The following is a 19595-nucleotide window of genomic DNA, read 5'->3' on the forward strand; positions in this document are numbered from 1 at the left end:
TCCTAGTCCAGGGCTTCAACTACCACCTACCCGCCAGTGTCTTGCCCATCTTTATCTGGAACCCAGACCTCTCTTCTATGCTCCAGATCCCACAAAGCCAGAGGTCACCTGGATATTCTCCCCTTGAAGGTCTCAAGGGCATCTCATATGCACTACATCCAAAACTGAGCCATGGCCTTTCTCTCCCTAACTCCCTCTGGCTTAAATATTCTTTAGGCCCCTCTTCATTTGGCTGACCCCTACTCCTACTTTAGAGTTTAGATGAAGCATCACTTCCTCAGAGAAGCCTGAGGTGAATGCCCTAAAAGAAACTTTCATAGCACTTGGTACCTCTACTTCATACCTGCAATTAGATGATAAGCTACACAAGTACAGGGACCATGCCTGTCTTCTCACTATTCTATCCCAGGACCTGAATGCAGTAGCCTCCAGAGCCCTTTCATTTGCACTAGGCTCTATCTGCACTCCTGAACAAGTATAAAGTGTGCCACTTTGTGCCAGGCTAAGACTACTAGTATAGTTAAAACTTGACAAAGTGCAAAGAAGCATAGCAGAGGAAATAGTATTTAACCAAGCCCCCAAATTACTTTTAGTTGCAATAAGAGGCTCATGGATGGCAATTTTTTTTTAAGCCTAACTTGGGGAGATTCATCCATTGGACAACCAACATTTTGCATCGCCTCTAACTGTGCAACAGGTCCAGGCAATCAGAGCAATTATGTGTGGGTTTCCGCCATTGTGTTTACACCTATCACTTGGGTACCAGTACCCAAACCTACCTTAGCAAGCCAACTGCCTATAACTCAGCACTCCTGTGTCCCAGTACATAGCAGCTTTTTGCGACGAGGTCTGCCATGAGTCCAGGCAGCTACACTGTCACTGGGGAGTCTTGAAGGCGGAGAAGTTCAAGGGAGGAAAAGTCAAGTTCTGAGCATGGGTGGATGTTTTAGTGAACAAGCCGCTCTTAAAGCACGGAAAAGTAAATAATAGGGCTGAAAGACAACACAGTAGACTTCGCAGGTATGACAGGGCTGAAAAGTGAAGGCTTACAAGGGCGCGCCTCCTGGTACCGTGGGACCCGTTGCCTCAGAGTCAATCCCGCGAGAATATAATTCCCGGGGATTCCCTCTTAACTCCAGGCAATCACCCGTAGGGGCGGGGAAAGAAGAGAGACGTCGGCGCGCAGCCGTCCGCTTTACAGCACTCCGGGATCTCGAGAGAACTGCGGTTCTCGCGATCTTTCCGGAGCCGACCCTCCACAAGGATTCCGAGTGCGTGTGCCGAAACGGGAGGGCAGGGAGGGTTCTGACTCTGCGGGAGGGAGAATCCCCTTTGGCCTGCTCTACGGAAGCCTGCGAGGGAGGGCGGCGTTCGCTGCGTAGTCCAGTTGCCCAGATGCCCAGCGCCAGCGCCTGCCGCAAGAGTCAGGAGAAGCCGCGGGAGATCATGGACGCGGCGGAAGTGGGTTTCCTCCTTCCTTGGGCCTGGGAGGACAGACCCCTGGGCCAGACCGCGCTGAGGGAGGGAGTATGGTGAGCGGGGCCCTAGCCTCTGGATCCCTGTCAGCACTTTGCGTGCAGGCCGCGAGCCTGGGATCCGGGCGCCCAGAGCCCTCACCGGGCCTCCAGGGCCCTTGTCCGAGCAGCGTGGCCAGACCCACTCCGGATCGCATTTCTCACTGGGGCCCCTGGGAGACCTGGCCTGCAGGAAGCGTGTCCCGGGACTGGGGGATGGCGGCGGGGGGGCGCCGTAAAGTACCAACTGCCCCGGAAGTAGGAGCGGCGGGGTGACATTTAACCTCCCTGAGTTAGGCACGTCCTTCGAGTAATCCATCTGTTCCCCGGAAATTTTTAATGTCCACTAGTAATCGATTTTTGCTCTGCCCTCGTGTTGCTAATGTTTTTCAAGTAATGACAGTACTTCGTAAAACGATCTGCCAGCATGTTTTAATGACCATTTTCCATGTGACAGCTTTAAAGAACACTTGTCATTTTTATTTTCTTTCTTCCCCTAAGTAACCCAAGTAAGGTAGGTGGGAAGTTTGCAGAGAATGCGTTTGAAGTCTTTGAGATGATGTGACCCAAAATCATCTATGTAATTCATAATACCCTGCGGTCCTTCAGTGCTTTTCGGAAGTGAAAGTTTGAAACCATTCTACAAGTTATGTGTGCTCTTAGTGAAATTGGGATCCCTACCTGGCTCCTTATTTTTCTTTTGAGGAAATATGAATTTGTGATAAACTGCGTAAGGCCATTTTAAGAACATTAGATGGAATAAGGGATGCTGAAATATGAACAGTACTAATAAGCGACCCCCTTTTTTCTGTTCACCTGCTGTAACCTATTTATGCTGCCCTCCTGCTACATTGTGTGACTGTATTTTTCTGTTAGGGCTGGAGTTATCTTCGTCTTTAAGGTGTATTTTTTTTATTTCGCAAAAAAATGAAAAAACTTCATTAAACACCTTAACATGTTGTCTGGTTTGTTTTGGTATAAACACAAAATCTAATATCTTCCAAATCTAAAGGAGAGGATTCCAACAAATAGCTGTAGTGACAGAAACTAATTGTTTCATCCACATCCTAAGTTACCTTGTAAATTTTAAGGAAACCATTTTTGTGTATTCTTGATCTGATTAGTTATATAAACCACCTTTGCAGATAGTGTAGGTCTATGTATAAGGTAGACATTGTGGCAGAGTTATATAACTTTATAGCTAGAAGGATCTTAAGAGATCATTTTCTAGATAAAGTAAGATTAAAATAAAAGGCCACTTACCAATTTAATAAGTATAGTTTGTTAATAACAATCTGGACTCTAGGTCTCCTTTCTCCTGTTCCTGACTTAAAATCTGTAACAAGAATTTTGGTGTCATACTGTCAGTGTTGAACCACTTAAACCTGAAATCATGAAGATGGTTTTTAGAAACAGGAAGCTGGTGAATTTTTTTGATGATGTTTTACAAAAGGAAAGTTGTAGTTAGCTTATATCCAGCATCTCTGATTTCTAAAAACTGGACATCTGGTACTCAGAAAGCCTACCCCTAAATGTTTGTTCTCTTTGAACATCTCTTCCTGTAATAGGAAGTTAATAAAACTGTGGTACCTCATCCTTCTCCCTTCACAGAGGAAATTTATAACTCTGCTTTGAAGTAGTTTATAATCTCCTTTTTGAAGAAAGTAGTTAAGATGTGTTGTACATGTGTGTAAATTTTATTTGAGAGTGCTATTTTGTATGGTATATCGATCCAGGAGTGGTGATCTCCAAAACAAATTAACCAGAAGCTGGGTCTGTGGAGTGCATATGTAAATGATATGACAGATTTCCACACTTTAAAACTACTACTCTGAATTGATAAAATGGTCCTGAAAGTTTAAATGAATTCATCTATTTCTGTTATTTGTATTTCTGTGTTTACTATGCTATTAGTGTTTAAATAAAAAGTCATAATGTAAAAATGTTTTTTGTAGGATTATGCAAAAGAAAGATATGGAGTATCTTCAATGATACAATCACAAGAAAAACCAGGTTAGTAGTTACGTGATAAAAAAAGTTTTTTTTTCTTTTTAATTCCAGGAAAGTTCTTTATGAAGTTTTAAGTAAGGTTGACATAACTGAAGGCATAGTTCTGAAAAGCTTAAATGCCAAGCATATGCCATAACCCTGCACAGACATTGTCAATTTAGGGTCCCTAATCTCGATAAGGAAGAAAATATGTTAAATCAGTATATTTTATTTTATTTTATTTATTTATTTTTAGTATATTTTAAATGGTAAATTATATTACAAAGGTATTCCTAGGTAGTCATGTAAAAGATTTGACTCTGGCCTAGGAGATAAAAGATAGATAGTAGCTGCCTTCATCATATGCAACCTTTTTTGCACGCTTTGTGAAGCTACCTCCTTTACTTTCCTCCTTGACTTTATTATATTTCTTTGAAATTGACTTGTTAATTGTTTCTCTCAGACCTGTAGGTTTTCTATTTGTAAACATTTGTCTTCCTTTTGTTTCTATTTTATATATGCGATTTCAACAAAGTTATCCTACTCAACTATTTAACGATCATTTTTCTTTTGTTAGACACCCCAAATTATGTCTTTCAAACTTTGGTACAACTGCAGACCTTTAAGCTCTGGCCCATTGGAAGCACTAAGTACTTCTAATTTAGATGCCTGCCTGTGAATTTGATGCTTTGAAAATAATATACCCCAAGTCAAATTTAATTGTTATTTTTGGATTTAATTTATTGCGTGATCACAAAACCACTTTTCCTTCCCAACTTTGTTGGAAAAGTGTGCAGTGAAAGGGCAAAATAGGTTGCTAAGAATAAACCATTTCGAAAGATAAAGATAGTGAAGTAAAGTAATTGAGTATAAAATGGGATACAAGCAATATAGTATAGGAGAGGACTACCCCTGCCAGAACAAGCAGGAGGGGTCATATGAGACTCTTTTTCGGCTTAACTGTCTTCCTGAACTGGACTTCCTTGATCTCTAATGCAAAAAAATCTTATTGGAATTTGTCTCTTACATAAGCCCCAGTCACCCTTTGCCATGATTACTATTCCTATTTAGCTAGCAAATCCAGACTACTTAGAGTCTTCCAGTTACAAGCTCTCCCCACCAAAAGGAGGATAAACTACCTACGTAATCTGATTACATTAACTAACAGTAAAATTCTGTGCTTAGTTTTACCTCTGTTAAAATCATAATACATTGTTCAACATAAAGTTTTCTTTCCTGTCTGCTTCCATTTCTCCACATTCTTTCATTCTAATACCAGTGACTTAACCATGGAGGAGGTAGTAGTTTTTCAAACTGAAACCCTACTGTCACTGATCTTTGCCTCGGCCAGTCATACTGGTGGGAGTGTGACATGCGCCTCAGGTATGTGTGGATATGTTAAAGATTGAGAACCCCTATGCTAATTAATTGGAATGACACATGAAAGAAGGGCCATTACTCTTTCTTTTCCAAAGTACTATTAAAATTACCATAATCATGCCACTTATTTATAAGTCTATTCTTTTAGACTTATGTTTTTCTGTTTTGTTTGGTTTTGAGTTTTGATTGCCTAGTAAGTCGTTTGCTTTTTCAATCTTGGCATTTTCAGATCTGTCTTTTAAAATTGCTTTGTCTGTCTTTTCTCTTTCACACTTGGTTTTGTCTGAGTTTACACAGCAGACATGGAAGTTGGCTTAACTCATAAGGTCCATGGACAGAGTTTTGCAGAAATCCTCTTGTGATGCCTAATGCTTCAAAATTTCTCATTCACTCTCTTTGCTTTTGGTGATGAAATCTATGGTATTCTCCTGTAAATCAGGGTCTCTCTAAGCTACATCTTTACTTCAAGAGACAAATTATAAATACATTTAGACAAAGTAGGTAAAATATATTTATAATTTGATTTCATTATAATATCCCCCACAAAGGTATTTTTAGTATTATAGTAACTAGGATTTACTACATGTCATACTGACAAATTTGGTTACAATTAGGCACCATAACCCTTGAGAATAGTGGTCTTTTATCATTCATGATGTTGTAGTATCATTTCTATTAAAATATTTAAAATTAATACTTATATCTTTTTCTTTAATATTCAAATTATTGCATATTTAGAACAATAATAGAATAATTTCTGGATCATTTTGGGATCATGATTGCCTTGTATCACTATCTTCACATCGTAGTTTTTCACAGTTTTCCTGTTTGGGGGATGCTAGATAGATGTAGTACTTTGTTATTAGCATTGGGGGGCATAATTGTTGGGGTTCACCGATAGCCAGAAGGGGAATTTATTGGTTCACATACCTGTAGGAAACAAAGTGTGAGATGGCATAAGGCATGATAGGATTTAGAGGTTTGAGCATTATCTGTGGGGCTTTCTGTCTACTTCTTGGCTTTGCATCCATTAGGCTGTTGACCTCATTCTCTCATCCTGCAAATTCAGGTAGTAGGAAAGATGGTGGCTGCAGCCCTGGGCTTACACCATCTCAGCTCAGCGACCCCAGGGAAGACAGGTTCATTCCCATTATCTGTATATTAAGTACCAGAGAAGGACTTTGATTAGCTCAGTTTGAGTAACATGCCCTTCTCTGGATGAGTCAGTGTGTCCTGGGGAACGAGGTACTGTGACTGTCCAGGCCTGGCAGAGAATTCCCCCATGTGGCTAGCTGACTTACATACTATGGCAGGCAAGCAAAAATACCATGTCCACTTAGGCACAGGCAGTTCAACACAGGCTGTATTTGGCTTTATAAGTCATTGAAGTGTTCAGGAGATTTGCATTTTGAAATTATCTCTTTGACTCCAATGTAGACTGAATTAGGGGGTCAGGGGATTGCCAGTTAGAAGGCTTTTGCTAATTTGAAAATATATGTGCACCCTTATGTTCACTGCAGCATGATTTACAATAGCCAAAATATGAAAACAACCTAGGTGCCTATCAACAGATTAATAGATATAGAAGATGTGGTCTATATATTTAATGGGTACTACTCAGCCATAAAAAAAAAGATGAAATCTTGCCATTCGCAACAACATGGATGGACCTTAAGGGTATAATGCTAAGTGAAATAAGTCAGACAGAGAAAGACAAATACTGTATGATTTCACTCATATTTGGAATGTAAAAGTAAGTAAATAAATAAATGAACAAACTAAACCAAACAACAAACACATAGATAAAGAGAAGAGTAGTGGTTACCAGAGGGGAAGGAGCATGGGGGGAGGGTGAAATGGGTAACAGGGTCAACTGTATTGTAATGGATGGAAAGTAAACTTTTGGTGGTGAGCATGCTGTCATGTGTATAGATGTTGAAATACAATGTTATAAACATGAAACTTACGTGATGTTATAAACCAATGTTATAAACCAATTAAAAAGAAAAGCAAAAGAAAGAAGTGTTGCTAGATATTGAGAATCATTTAAGATAATACCAAGTACTATGCTAGCTATCAAATCAAAATAATTTTGATCTTGATCTCTTTGTAAATTCTGAATTACAAGATTGTTTCATTTATTTGCTGCAGATCGAGTTTTGGTTCGAATTAGTGACTTGACAGTACAAAAAGCTGATGAAGTTGTTTGGGTGCGTGCAAGGGTTCATACAAGCAGAGCTAAAGGTAAGATTGATTAAATGATTACAGCTTTTTTGGTAATCATTGAATTTTTTGTTTTGCAGATTTCTCACAGATCAAAGTAAATCTTTAAAAACAAAACAAAAACAACTGTTTTCCTTCTTAAATCACTATAAACTATTAGTCCATGGTTAGTTAATTTTAGGTTCTTATAAGACATCCTTAAAAACAATTTAGCCTTAAAACTCAGATGAAATCTAAGACTCTAAGGTACTTTTCTAGCACCTCTCAAAAGTTTAATTTTTTGAAGTAAAGAGTGTTTTTTCAGAAGTTTTTCATTTGTTAATATTCTTACATTTGTAATATTTAGATAGGGAGAGAGTTAGGAGAAAGATAAGGCTAAGACTGGGTTGTCTAGTACTCACTGGCTACATTTAGCTATTTAAATTAAAATTAAAATTCTATATCTCAGTCACCAGCTGTATTTTGAGTGCTGGTGGCTCCTGTATTGGACAGAAAGGACAAATACAACATTTTTTTTTTTTTTTTTTTTTTTGGCGGTATGCGGGCCTCTCACTGCTGTGGCCTCTCCCATTGCGGAGGCTCCGGACGCGCAGGCCCAGCGGCCATGGCTTACAGGCCCAGCCGCTCCGCAGCATGTGGGATCCTCCCGGACCAGGGCACGAACCCATGTCCCCTGCACCAGCAGGCGGACCCTCAACCACTGCGCCACCAGGGAAGCCCACAAAATATTTTTATCATTGTAGAAAGTTCTCTTGGACAGTACTAAGAATTTAGCATTAACAACAAAGGAGAAATATTAGGGGAGTTTAGACAAACCTCAGTTCCTTATGGAAAATTGTCCTAGCCTAGTGTTCCAAATTGTCTGAAAGTATTAGTGACACTTATATTGGTTTATAACTTTATACTTTTCACACAGTTTTTCACACTCGATCATCCCCACAAATTTGTGAAGTAGGCAGAATAGGCACTGTTATTCCACTTTATAAATGAGGAGACTAAGGCTCAGAATGATAAAGCTCCTTGCCCAAACTCCTATAGTAATTGGTGGAATATGAAAAGAATTCAGAAGCTTTTTAGGACACCTTCTGTCTCCCAGCAGAGTTAATTACTTCTGTACTATTTACTGCATTCTGTGGTACAGCATTTCTTACTCTGTGTTTTAAAATATTTATTATAGAATTAATACAGGCCCATTATTTTTTAAATTCCAACATTTTATACATATATATCTTACTCTCTCAGGATCACTACTATTAAGAGTTTATCGGGAATTCCCTGGCAGTCCAGTGGTTAGGACTCTGCACGTTCCTTTTTCTTCTTTCTTTTTCTTTTTCTTTTTCTTTTTCTTCTTCTTCCCTTCCTTCCTTCCTTCCTCCCTCCCTCCCTCCCTCCCTCCCTCCCTCCCTTCCTTCCTTTCTTTTCTTTCTTTCTTTCACGCATGCTATGCCAGTTCTTAGTTGCAGCACGTGGGATCTTTGTTGCCGTGCGGGATCTTTTAGTTGCAGCATGTGGGATCTAGTTCCCTGACCAGGGATTGAACCTGGGCCCTCTGCATTGGGAGTGCAGAGTCTTAACCACTGGACCACTGGGGAAGTCCCAGGACTCTGCACTTTCACTGCCAAGGGCCCAGGTTCAATCCCTGGTCAGGGAACTAAAATCCCACAAGCCACATGGCGTGGCAAAAAAAAAAAAAAGAGTTTATCTATTCTTCCAGTATCCTCCCCCAAATAGATGAATACTGTTGGACTTTGAGAAGAATGCTAGTTGATTTGCCTTCCTGAAAGGTTGGGCCATTTATTTGACCAATAGATAATCACATTGTACTGTAATCCTTCATTTACTTGTCTTTCTCCCATTGGATTAGGAACCTTTGTTCTCCAAACTGGCACCTTGTTTCCTAAACATAGTTATTTAGCAAATTAAAAGATAGAATGCTCTCCAAACTGGCACCTTGTTTCCTAAACATAATTATTTAGCAAATTAAAAGATAGAATGCACGCTACATGTAAGCCTGAACCAAAAATACTTCCCTTCATACTCATCCAAAAAATGGAACAGTTTGAATATGAGTAAGGACAACTGCAGTGAGTTGAGACACATCAGATATGTTTAAATCCCTAAGTTTATAATAATGCTAAGGCAAACAAACAGAAAACCTAGTTGGTCATCAATGGAACAAGCTCATTATTTTCAAATCTGGTAAATACTAAAGTGGAAGTATCATTTCTGTATGAATTGTATATCACTGGCTAACCAAATGGTAGATACGGGGAAGTGTCTCTTTAGAGAAGTGTCCAGCTAATAAAATGAAGAATATTGGAACATCATCATTTTGCCCCCAGTGAATTATCTAGACATTGATCATCAGTGATTGCTAACGACATAATAGAGAGACAACCAGAAATATTTTATGTCTATTTATGAAAGAACACAATACCACCCAATGAAGTAGTCTTGCCCAAAGAATTGTTCCTGAATCTCATTAAGACTTTAGCAATAACCAGCAATTTACAAGACAAAGGAACATGTTAAATGACAATGGAGGTGCAATCAGCACAGTCTAGTAGTAAACTACTAGGCAAAAACGACCTGGTCTCTTCAAGAAATAAATTGAAAGGGAAGGGGGTACCTATGGATTAAAACAGATTTAAGATGTCTCTCAACCAATCACTTATTTGGATCCTAATTTAAATCTACAGTAAAAAAAAAAGACACTGAGACTTGGATATTTGAACATTGACTGGATATTTGGTGTTAAAAAATTTTTTTTTCAGTTGAAATAATAGTACTGTTGTAACATTATTTTTAAAAAGATCTTCTCTCTTAGGGATCCTTACTGAATTATGTATGGATGAAATAATAGAGGGTTTGCAGGGGTTTGCTTCAAAATAGTACAGGAATTGAGGGATAAGTGGATTGGGGCAGAAGTTGAGGAATGAGTGGATTGGAGCAAAGCTGAAACAAGAATGGCCATGAATTGATAACTGTTGAGGTACGTGAGGATTGTAGGTAGGTGTTGATATCATTTACAAATAACGATCATTTTGTCCTTTTCTTTCAAATGTTTATCTTATTTCTTGTTTCTCTGCAATAATCAGTGGATTCTCCAGTATTGCAGGGATTCTCACAATGAGGAATTTTTTAAACAGTGGAGATATAAATTCCTGCTGAGTTATTTCATGACTTTAGGTGTTCTGCATAAAATGTCATTACAAAACAATGCCAAAGTTTAAAAAGTAGGTCAAAAGAAGTTTTCTTCTAGTCCAAGTTTTCTGTTATCAGAAGCAGGTATTAAATTTTATCAGACCTTTTCCAGAAATTATTTCCCTCAAAATATCATGCTGGAAAAAAAAAATCATGCTGAATATATTTATACAGAGATTCATTATACGATTCTCTTTGCTTTTGTGTTTGTTTGAAATTTTCCACATAATAAAAAATTTAAAATACAGTTGATCTTCATTATTCACGGATTGTATATTTGCAAATTCACCTACTTGCTAACATGTATTTGTAACCCCAAAATCAGTACTTGCAGTGATTTCACTGTCATTCACAGACATGCCAGACATTCGCATGAGCAGAGTGGTAAGAAATTTGAGTCTCCCAGTGCACACATTTTCAGCTGAGATTAAAAACAGTGAAGCTCTGCCTTGTATCAGCTCTCATAAACAAGTGTCCTTTTCACAGTCTATTTAATGCCACGTTCTTCACAGCCTTGTGCTTTTTGTTGGTGATTTGACTGTTTAAAATGGCCCCCAAGCATAGTGCTGAAGTGTTTTCTAGTGTTTCTAGATGCAAGAGAGTCATAATATGCATTATGGAGAAAATACTAGTTGTTAGCTAAGTTTTGTCCAAGCATGAGTTATAGTGCTGTTGGCTGTGAGTTCTATGTTAATGAATCAACTATATATATTTTAAATAAGGTGTCTTTAAACAGAAATACATACAGAACAAATTTGTGTATTGATGGACTGATGAAAATATTATAACCAGACATTCACAGAAACCTCACCCTATATTTCCCCTAGGAGCAATGGCTCAATATTTGCTAATTTATTGTTCTGGTGACTTTATAAAACATAACTACCACAAATAGCAAGAATCAACTGTATGTAATTCTAGTGATTTACAATAATGGATTTCTTAACATTGAACCATTTTTGGATTCTTGGAATAAACTGAATTTGGTAAAGGTGTGGGTAGTATTCTTTTAGCTAAGTTTCAATAATATGTTTTTTTTTGGAATTTTGCATTAATCTGGTTTTCATAATTTTTACTTGGAAAATTCTACTTTGTTTTTAAGTTTGTATGTATGTGTATGTGTGTTTAAGTTGTAAGTTACCCAAGTAATACAAAGTATTTTCACATGAATTTTTCAGAGTACAGAAATTATATTCCTTTTTCTTCTCTACTGCCTATCTTTGTCCCAGCCTTTTCTATTAATTCTTAATAATTTGTTCGTTGTCCTTCCAAAAATCTTTCTTTTTAATGCACATATGTGCACGCGCGCACACACACACACACACACACACAAATACATAAAGGTTCTTTGTTTTGTGTGTGTTTTGTCTTATTTTATGTAGATGATACCGTATTTTTACATGTTACTCTGCAACTTTTTTTATTTTCAATTAACAGTGTTTCTTGGAGATACTTCCATGATATTAGTTATAGATCTACGTAAGGCAGTGTTTCTGTAGGATAGATATCTAGAAGTGAAATTGCTGGGTTGAAGGGTGGGCATATGCATATTAAAATTTTCCAATACCAGATTACCCTCCAAAAAAGCTATACTCAATGATACTCCCACAAGTATGTGACAGTACCACTTTCTCCACATTCTTGCCAGTAATGATTGTCAATGTTTTTTATTTCTGCCAAAGAAGATTATCTGAAAAAATGAATAAAATCTTTGAGTTTGCAGAACACTGATTGCTGCTACTCCCTTCTTCCTTACATGGGAAAAATTATACCAATAAATATGACTTATTTGGAATCATTCATGTGTTCTAACTCCAGAAGTAGTATCACATTAAAATTGGACTTGGACAGACAACCTATGCTGGCAATTTCAAGTAAAGCAAAGTTCTGAAAAAACCATGAATAAGGAAATGAAAGTGTCAAAATCATAGTGTCAAAAGTATGACAACTAGAATCCTGTTAAGCAAAAAAAACAAAACCTAGTCTGTTTATATAACAAATATCTGTATATTTCTCCTCAAATTAAGGGCAGTGTTTTACACATTTTTAAAGATTAAAAATCAGATTTCTTACAATAGGTTTATGCTTCACACCCATAAAATCAAGAGTTTTATATAGGAGCAAGGAGAAATTTTTAACTCTTAATGATACCTTAACATTAGTTTCTTTCGATTGTGAAAGCTTATGAGCATATTGAAAAAGTAATTGAAATATCTACGGTTCCTTTCAAATTTTATACATACTACATGGAAGTCATTGGCACAAGATAATTCTATTTCAATACTATTCTTCCTAAAAACTTAACATATACTTCCAAAATAGCTACTTTATTTAGGTAGTCAGATAGTTTAGGATTTTTAATACCAAAGGTCAGAACATCAACTTATAGCCATACAAGAATATTTCAGGGAAAATAACAAATGGAAACTACTTTAAAACATTTAGGTCTTTGCTGTTTATTCCATAACTGATTAACATAAGCGATGAAGGAAAATGTTAATCTTGGTTATTAGGAAGTGAAGGTACATTATCTAAATAATAAATTCAGGAGCTTGGCAAGCTAAAAGACAGTAGGAAGAGATGAAAACATAAGATTGCCTCACATCTTTGATAACTAGTTCTCCCACCAAGGCTTACTTCCTTACTGAGCCATCACCAAAATGGAGATGAGAGTAAACTTTTTTGTTCTGGCAACCTACCATGTTTGTTCTTCAGCTTAGAAATAAAGATTGCACCTGGTGCTGTAAAGGAAGGTTTCCAACTTTACATTTTTCTAAAACAGACCTCTTGCGTAAATTTAAGAAATAAACTGCCTCTTTAAAAACGACTCAAAATGCAACACAAATTTTTAACTGCTAAGGATTTAAATTTAAGATACCTAAAAGCAGTGAATTCATTCAGCTGTTTTGAACATTGAGTTTCATTTCTTTTCTATAAACTCTCTCCTGATTGGGGAGTTCCATGAAGAAAGATGAATAATACGTAGCAGATGATTAACATGTCTTATAAAGTTCCTTTACTAACTTAAGCAGTGAGAACTCTTTGCTAAACTGAGAAATTACATAATTGCTTCTTAGAATAAAAAACAATATATGGCTATAGTAAAAATTAACTTCCTATATATAGAAAGATATAAAATGAAAAATAGAGCTACATTATGATCCAGCAATCCCACTCCTGGACATATATCCAGAAAAGATGAAAACTAATTCGCAAAGATACATGCACCCCGATGTTCATAGCAGTACTGTTTACAGTAGCCAAGACATGGAAGCAACGTAAGTGTCCATTAGCAGATGAATGGATAAAGAAGATGTGCCAATACATATATATATATCAATACACACACACACACACACACACACACACACACACACACACACACACACAATGAAATAGTACTCAGCCATAAAAAAAGAATAAAGTATTGCCATTTGCAGCAACATGGATGGGCCTAGAGGTTATCATACTAAGTGAAGTCAGACAGAGAAAGGCAAATATTATATCACTTATATGTGGAATCTAAAAAAAATACAAATGAATTTATTTACAAAACAGAAACAGACTCACAGACATAGAAGACAAACTTAACAGTTACTAAAGGGGAAATGAGAGGAGGGATAAATTAGGAGCATGGGATTAACAGATACACACTACTATATATAAAATAAACAACAACAATTTACTGTATAGCACAGGAAACAATAGTCAATATCTTATATATAACCTATAATGGAAAATAATCTGAAAATACATACATATAACTGAATCAGTTTGCTGTACACCTGAAATTAATACAGTGTTGTAAATCAACTATGCTTCAATTTAAAAAAAAAGAGGACAAATGGAAGTCTCACAAATCTAGCTCCTCTGTCAGATCACAATCTGTTTCCCCCCAAAATAGCCACTGTTGTTTCTTGTGTATTCTTTTAGGAAAAAGTGCATTTACAAATATGAGCATATCCTTTGTTTTTTAAATTTACATAAAAGGGATCTCTCTCTCTCTCTCTCTCTCTCTCTCTCACTCTCACACACACACACACACACACACACACACACATTGCCCCTTGTTATCACTCACCAATGTCTGTAAGAAAATGCCTTGCAAGACATTGAATTGCAGTGTATCACTGACCAGAGACAAAGAACAATTTTGTTTACTAACACCTTTCAAGAACTTGGTGTCAAAAATACTTGATAAGAGGTAGTCTGAGTGGACAGCTCTGTTTACCAGGAAACCAGTACTAATTTTTTAAGTCTTTTAAAAGTCTTTCTGAGTGTACCATCGAGGTTCTAGTATTTATTTATTTATTTATTCTTAATAAATTTATTTATTTTTGGCTGCGTTGGATCTTCATTGCTGCGCACAGGCTTTCTCTAGTTGTGGTGAGTGGGGGCTACTCACTGCGGTGGCTTCTCTTGTTACGGAGCACCGGCTCTAGGTGCACGGGCTCTAGAGCACAGGTTCAGTAGTTGTGGCATACGGGCTTAGTTGCTCCACGGTATTTTCCCGGACCAGGGCTCGAACCCATGTCCCCTGCATTGGCAGGCGGATTCTTAATCACTGTGCCACCAGGGAAATCTCAAGGTTCTAGTATTTAGAAGTGCTTTGAACACGGAAAACTTGGGACCATAGCACTAGAGTTCACATCTGTTGCAGTACTGAAGACTACATAAATAGAGAGTAATAATAGAACCTCAGTTCTTTTATTTAAATAGTTCTTTTATGAACATCTTTGTCACTAAGACTTTCCATACTTAATTTCCTTAACATATATTCTAAGAAATGTATTTCTTGAATCAGAGAACATTTTAAGCCCATTTTTAATGCCCACTGCCAAATTGATCTCTGAAAGCATTGTACAAGTTTACCTTGTTATCAACAAGTTATGAAGGAACGGTTTTCACTTAATTCTTCCAAGCATTGTATGATATTGTATATTTTTAAATCTTTACTAGTATGAGCGGTATAATGTGTCATCATCATTGTTTGCTTCAACTTGCATTACTTTGGTTTCCAGTAATATTTTTCTCCTTATGTTTACTTACTAGGTTTTTTTCTTTTAGAGTATTTGTTCTAGTCCATTACGCATTTATCTATTGGGATCTCAGTGTTCTTTACTCATACATCTTTAAGATCTTTATGTATTAAAGATATTAACTCATATAGGTTATGTGTCATTCAGCAATTATATATATTTTTCCCAGAGTGGTTTTTTTGCTCTACTTAGAAAGTCCTCCCCTTTTCTATTGTACAGTTTGATATTCAGTTCCAGTTTTTACTCAGTTTTTTAGTTTATCTCCTGAATGCCATCTAGAATTAGAATCTCTTTGCTCTAATAGGGTCTGTTCTCACTTCTTATGCTGCATTAATCTGGCTGTTTCTGTACATTTTTACTTACTGTAGGTTTATAATATAATATGCTGAGGTCTCACCTCTCCACCCTTTTCCTCCCATCTATTGGCTTTTTTAAAAAATAAGGTTTAATTTTTAGAATTACATACAATAAACATATTAAACATTAAAAGAGAACAGTGAACATTCTTTACTTTACCCATAACCATTGATTTCATGATTTCTTTTCCCTAGCAGGCATGTCAGGTCTTAGGAGTGCATTTGCTTCTATGTTTAGCCTCTTGAACTTCCCAGGTTCTACTCACTGCTTGTGTTGAATCTGGAACATGGCCACGATTTTCCTTCAACCCTTACGTTTCTTTTGTACCTACCTCTTTATATTGTTCTCTTAAAAAATAGTTTTTCTGATTTGGAAAGTAGTACATGGTTATTGTAGAATGTTCAGAAAATATGAAGAACAGAATAATTCCCTGTGATTTCCCCATCCATTAGTAGCCACATTTTGGTGTTTTTCTTCCTATACCATCAACTTCACATTTTGATGGTTTTTTCTTACACAGTCAATTTTAATATCTTTCTTATAAAAAGTTATGATTGTACTCTTTGTATGGCTTTATCACTATTTTCACATAATAGTCTATCATGAGTGTCACAAATATTTACTTTGTGTTCCCAGGACCCACCATAGTTTTTGGACATAGTAATTCAGCTGTGAAACAGAAATGGTCATCAGTCTTCAGATAAGTAGGTGGCAGTGGCAGTGGTCCTATTAGTAATAGTAATAACGATTAATATTAATTAATAACATTAATTCACAGTTAACATTAATTGGGTATCTGTCACAACTCTAAACTTATTACTTATATAATCTTCAAGATTATAAATGAAAACTCAAGAAAACTCCATGAGTAATATACTGTTATTTTCTCCCATTTTGCAGATGAAGAACTGAGACATAATTAGTTTAATATTTTCCAGTAGGCCCCTTCATAGGAAATGATAGGATATGATCCTATGTCTTTTGATTAAAAAGATTTTACTCTTTACCAAACCCTTACACTAAATGTCACCCCTTAGTGCTGACCTAAAGATATTTTCCTGTGATCACCCTTTATAAGTACTATAGAGCCCTCCATTCTCTCTCAAGTTCTTTGTGTAGCACTGGAGTTCATCACAAGATTGCTTTGTAGTGCAGCCAGGTCAGTGCTTCCTCTGTCTGCACTATTAGAGCAGCTAAAGTACTTACTAAATCATGCACGTTACCTTCCATTTCATGCTAACATTCTGTTCTAAGTGGGCTAATATCTGGCTGTGGTTTCAGTAGTTCTTGGGATAATGTCATTTGATTCATTTGCAGATTTCTCTATCCATTCAGCATCTTAAAATCCCTTTGAACTTGTTCAGTTCATGTAACTTTCTTTTTTAAGATTTTACTTAGCGACTGGATCATACTCCAAAGGAAAGGGAAAATAAAATCTATTTAGTGGTAAAAATATGTCAATCATATATGACTTGGAAGTCCATAGATTGTGTCTGTCTTGGCACTCTGTTTGCAACCTTTTTTTAACCTCACAGTTGCTCTCAGATTTGCATTTCAAAACTGTATGTTGAAAGTATTAACTATAAGTTTGCTTACGTTTTTGCTTTTTTTTGGTGGGACCAGGGGAGGCAAAGCTAATTCTCAGTGTAAAAATAATTCTCAGTTTAAACAACAAAACCTTTTGACGTTTTGAAAGACAATCTGATGAAAAAAGTGGTCTGGAAAAGATTTAACGTGTTTTATGAGGAAGTAGTTTCCTAAAACTTGATCAGAGACTTTTAAAAAGGATATACTTTGGAGAAAAGACCTGTCACAAAGATGGTGAGTGACTGGATCTGTTATGAATATTATTTTTCAAAAGGTTAAGAATAAGGAATGACAGTTGCTTATGAAAGGGGGGGAGTCAAGAGGCCCAGTATTATGTAGAAATTAAACTAGTTATAGGGCATAAAGAGAATGATCTTTTATAGACAAAGTAAACTACTTGGAGTAGGGCTTCCCTGGTGGTGCAGTGGTTAAGAATCCGCCTGCCAGTGTAGGGGACACGGGTTCGAGCCCTGATCTGGGAAGATCCCACATGCTGCGGAGCAGCTAAGCCTGTGTGCCACAACTACTGAGCCTGCACTCTAGAGCCCACAAGCCACAACTACTGAGCCCGTGTGCCACAACTACTGAAGTCCGCGTGCCTAGAGCCCATGCTGCACAACAAGAGAAGCCACTAAAATGAGAAGGCCGTGCACCGCAACAAAGAGTAGTCCCCGCTTGCTGCAACTAGAGAAAGCCCCTGCGCAGCAACGAAGACCCAACATAGCCAAAAACATAAAAATTTTTTTTAAATTAAAAAAAAAAACCTACTTGGAGTAAAAAAAAAAAAGTGGAACTATTATAAAGGATGAAGAATTAGGAAGACGATAAAGGAAAAATGAGAAAAATAGAACAGGAAATAAGCTAGCCTGTTATTCTAAATGCTCTTTGAAATGTACTTTGGTAGGAAATAAAATGAACCACCCCCGTAGAATGTTTATGTTCTTGTGACTAAGCACTTTATTACTACTTTTATGGTTGCATCATTGAGGCTCTTATGATGGTTAGCATAGTACCTTTGCCTGTAGAGTATACTAGCTATTGAATGAATGTTGAAAGTGATCTGAAGTTACTTGAAATTTGTTTAATAAGTCCCTACAATGACAAAATAATTTTCTTGGTTGATAATATTTTTTGAAATTGGTGCTTTGCCTACACCCTCATAACAAGCATTTTAAAAGCGTAGGAGAAACTTGGGTTTCTTTAAAGCTTGTTAACTGAGTATGGGAATTTTGGCTGTCAAAGCCAGATACCTATGTGTATGTCCCTGTTGGGGATGTAGATTTGGGCCCAATTATAAAGTAGAGAAGCATTTTTCTTCTTTGTAAAACCTGAAGTAGCATGTCCTTAATACCCTTATGTACTTTCTGTCTTCTTCAGGGAAGCAGTGCTTCTTAGTCCTACGTCAGCAGCAGTTTAATGTCCAGGCTCTTGCAGCCGTGGGAGACCACGCAAGCAAGCAGATGGTTAAATTTGCTGCCAAGTAAGTAAGCAATTATATCCTGTTGTCAGAATAAACAGTGGTGGGAACCGGGGCTCCCAGGGCTTTGGACCATTTTCATGCATTAACATCAACGCTTCCTTTGTTTAAAAATGTAGTTATTTAAATTGTCAGTTCAGTGTTGCTGAATACATTAAAGTTATAAAAGAGAAAATATGGAGCACAGACTTGAAATTCATTTGGAACTGCTGAAGCAGCACTCTATACAGACAAGTCACATTTACTTTCAAGTAGAGTTACAAAAAGCCTGGCAGCGTCAACACTGCAAAGCAACTTTATTTTGTTGTGTGTGTTGAGCTTCATTTCCTCCCTCCCTCCCCTAGTTTGAGATTTGCATGTTAAGCAACAAGTTTTCTAACTAAATAATAGAAGTGTTTAAAATAAAAGAATGTGATTTTGCAAATGATTCCATCCTGAAGAAGTAAAACAAATGCGCTAACATGTTACAGCTTTTAACTTTGACACCAAAAAGGTTTAAAAAAAAAAAAAAGTAAAGTTTGCTTTTTTCCCCCCATAAAAGTATTATTGTCTGGCTCAGGGTTCCTATAGAAGCTTATTGTTTTGTTCAATTTACAAGAGGCAGGATACAGAGATAGTGTAGTGGTTGTGCCTGCTGGAGCTCTAAAGTTATAAGAGTTGGTGATGTGGCTAGTTTTATTTGCATGTTTTTCTCAATTTAATTGAAATTTTATTTCCATGATGATCAAAGAAGACTCAGAAAAATGGAAAATTTTAAGTAGTAGAGTACTTCATAGGCATAAATATTTTTTAAAAGAAATTCAGTTGAGTAAATGTTACATTTTT

The 19595-nt window shown here is 36.8% G+C and overlaps 1 protein-coding gene across 2 annotated transcripts in view; it reads left to right on the plus strand.

Annotated features, from left to right (window-relative positions):
* The first annotated feature begins 1174 nt into the window (after positions 1-1174).
* The window catches only part of DARS1 (aspartyl-tRNA synthetase 1), a 67388-nt gene continuing 48967 nt past the window's right edge, over positions 1175-19595 (plus strand). The window contains exons 1-4 of one of the 2 annotated variants that reach the window (XM_060016873.1): positions 1175-1271; positions 3470-3527; positions 7035-7127; positions 18671-18773. In XM_060016873.1, coding sequence (XP_059872856.1) covers positions 3503-3527; positions 7035-7127; positions 18671-18773 — 221 coding nt within the window. In that variant the 5' untranslated portion in view covers positions 1175-1271; positions 3470-3502. The other variant, XM_060016872.1, reaches the window with a different exon arrangement.

The sequence above is a fragment of the Delphinus delphis genome, chromosome 7 (assembly GCF_949987515.2).
Source record: "Delphinus delphis chromosome 7, mDelDel1.2, whole genome shotgun sequence".
Lineage (NCBI taxonomy): Eukaryota > Metazoa > Chordata > Mammalia > Artiodactyla > Delphinidae > Delphinus > Delphinus delphis.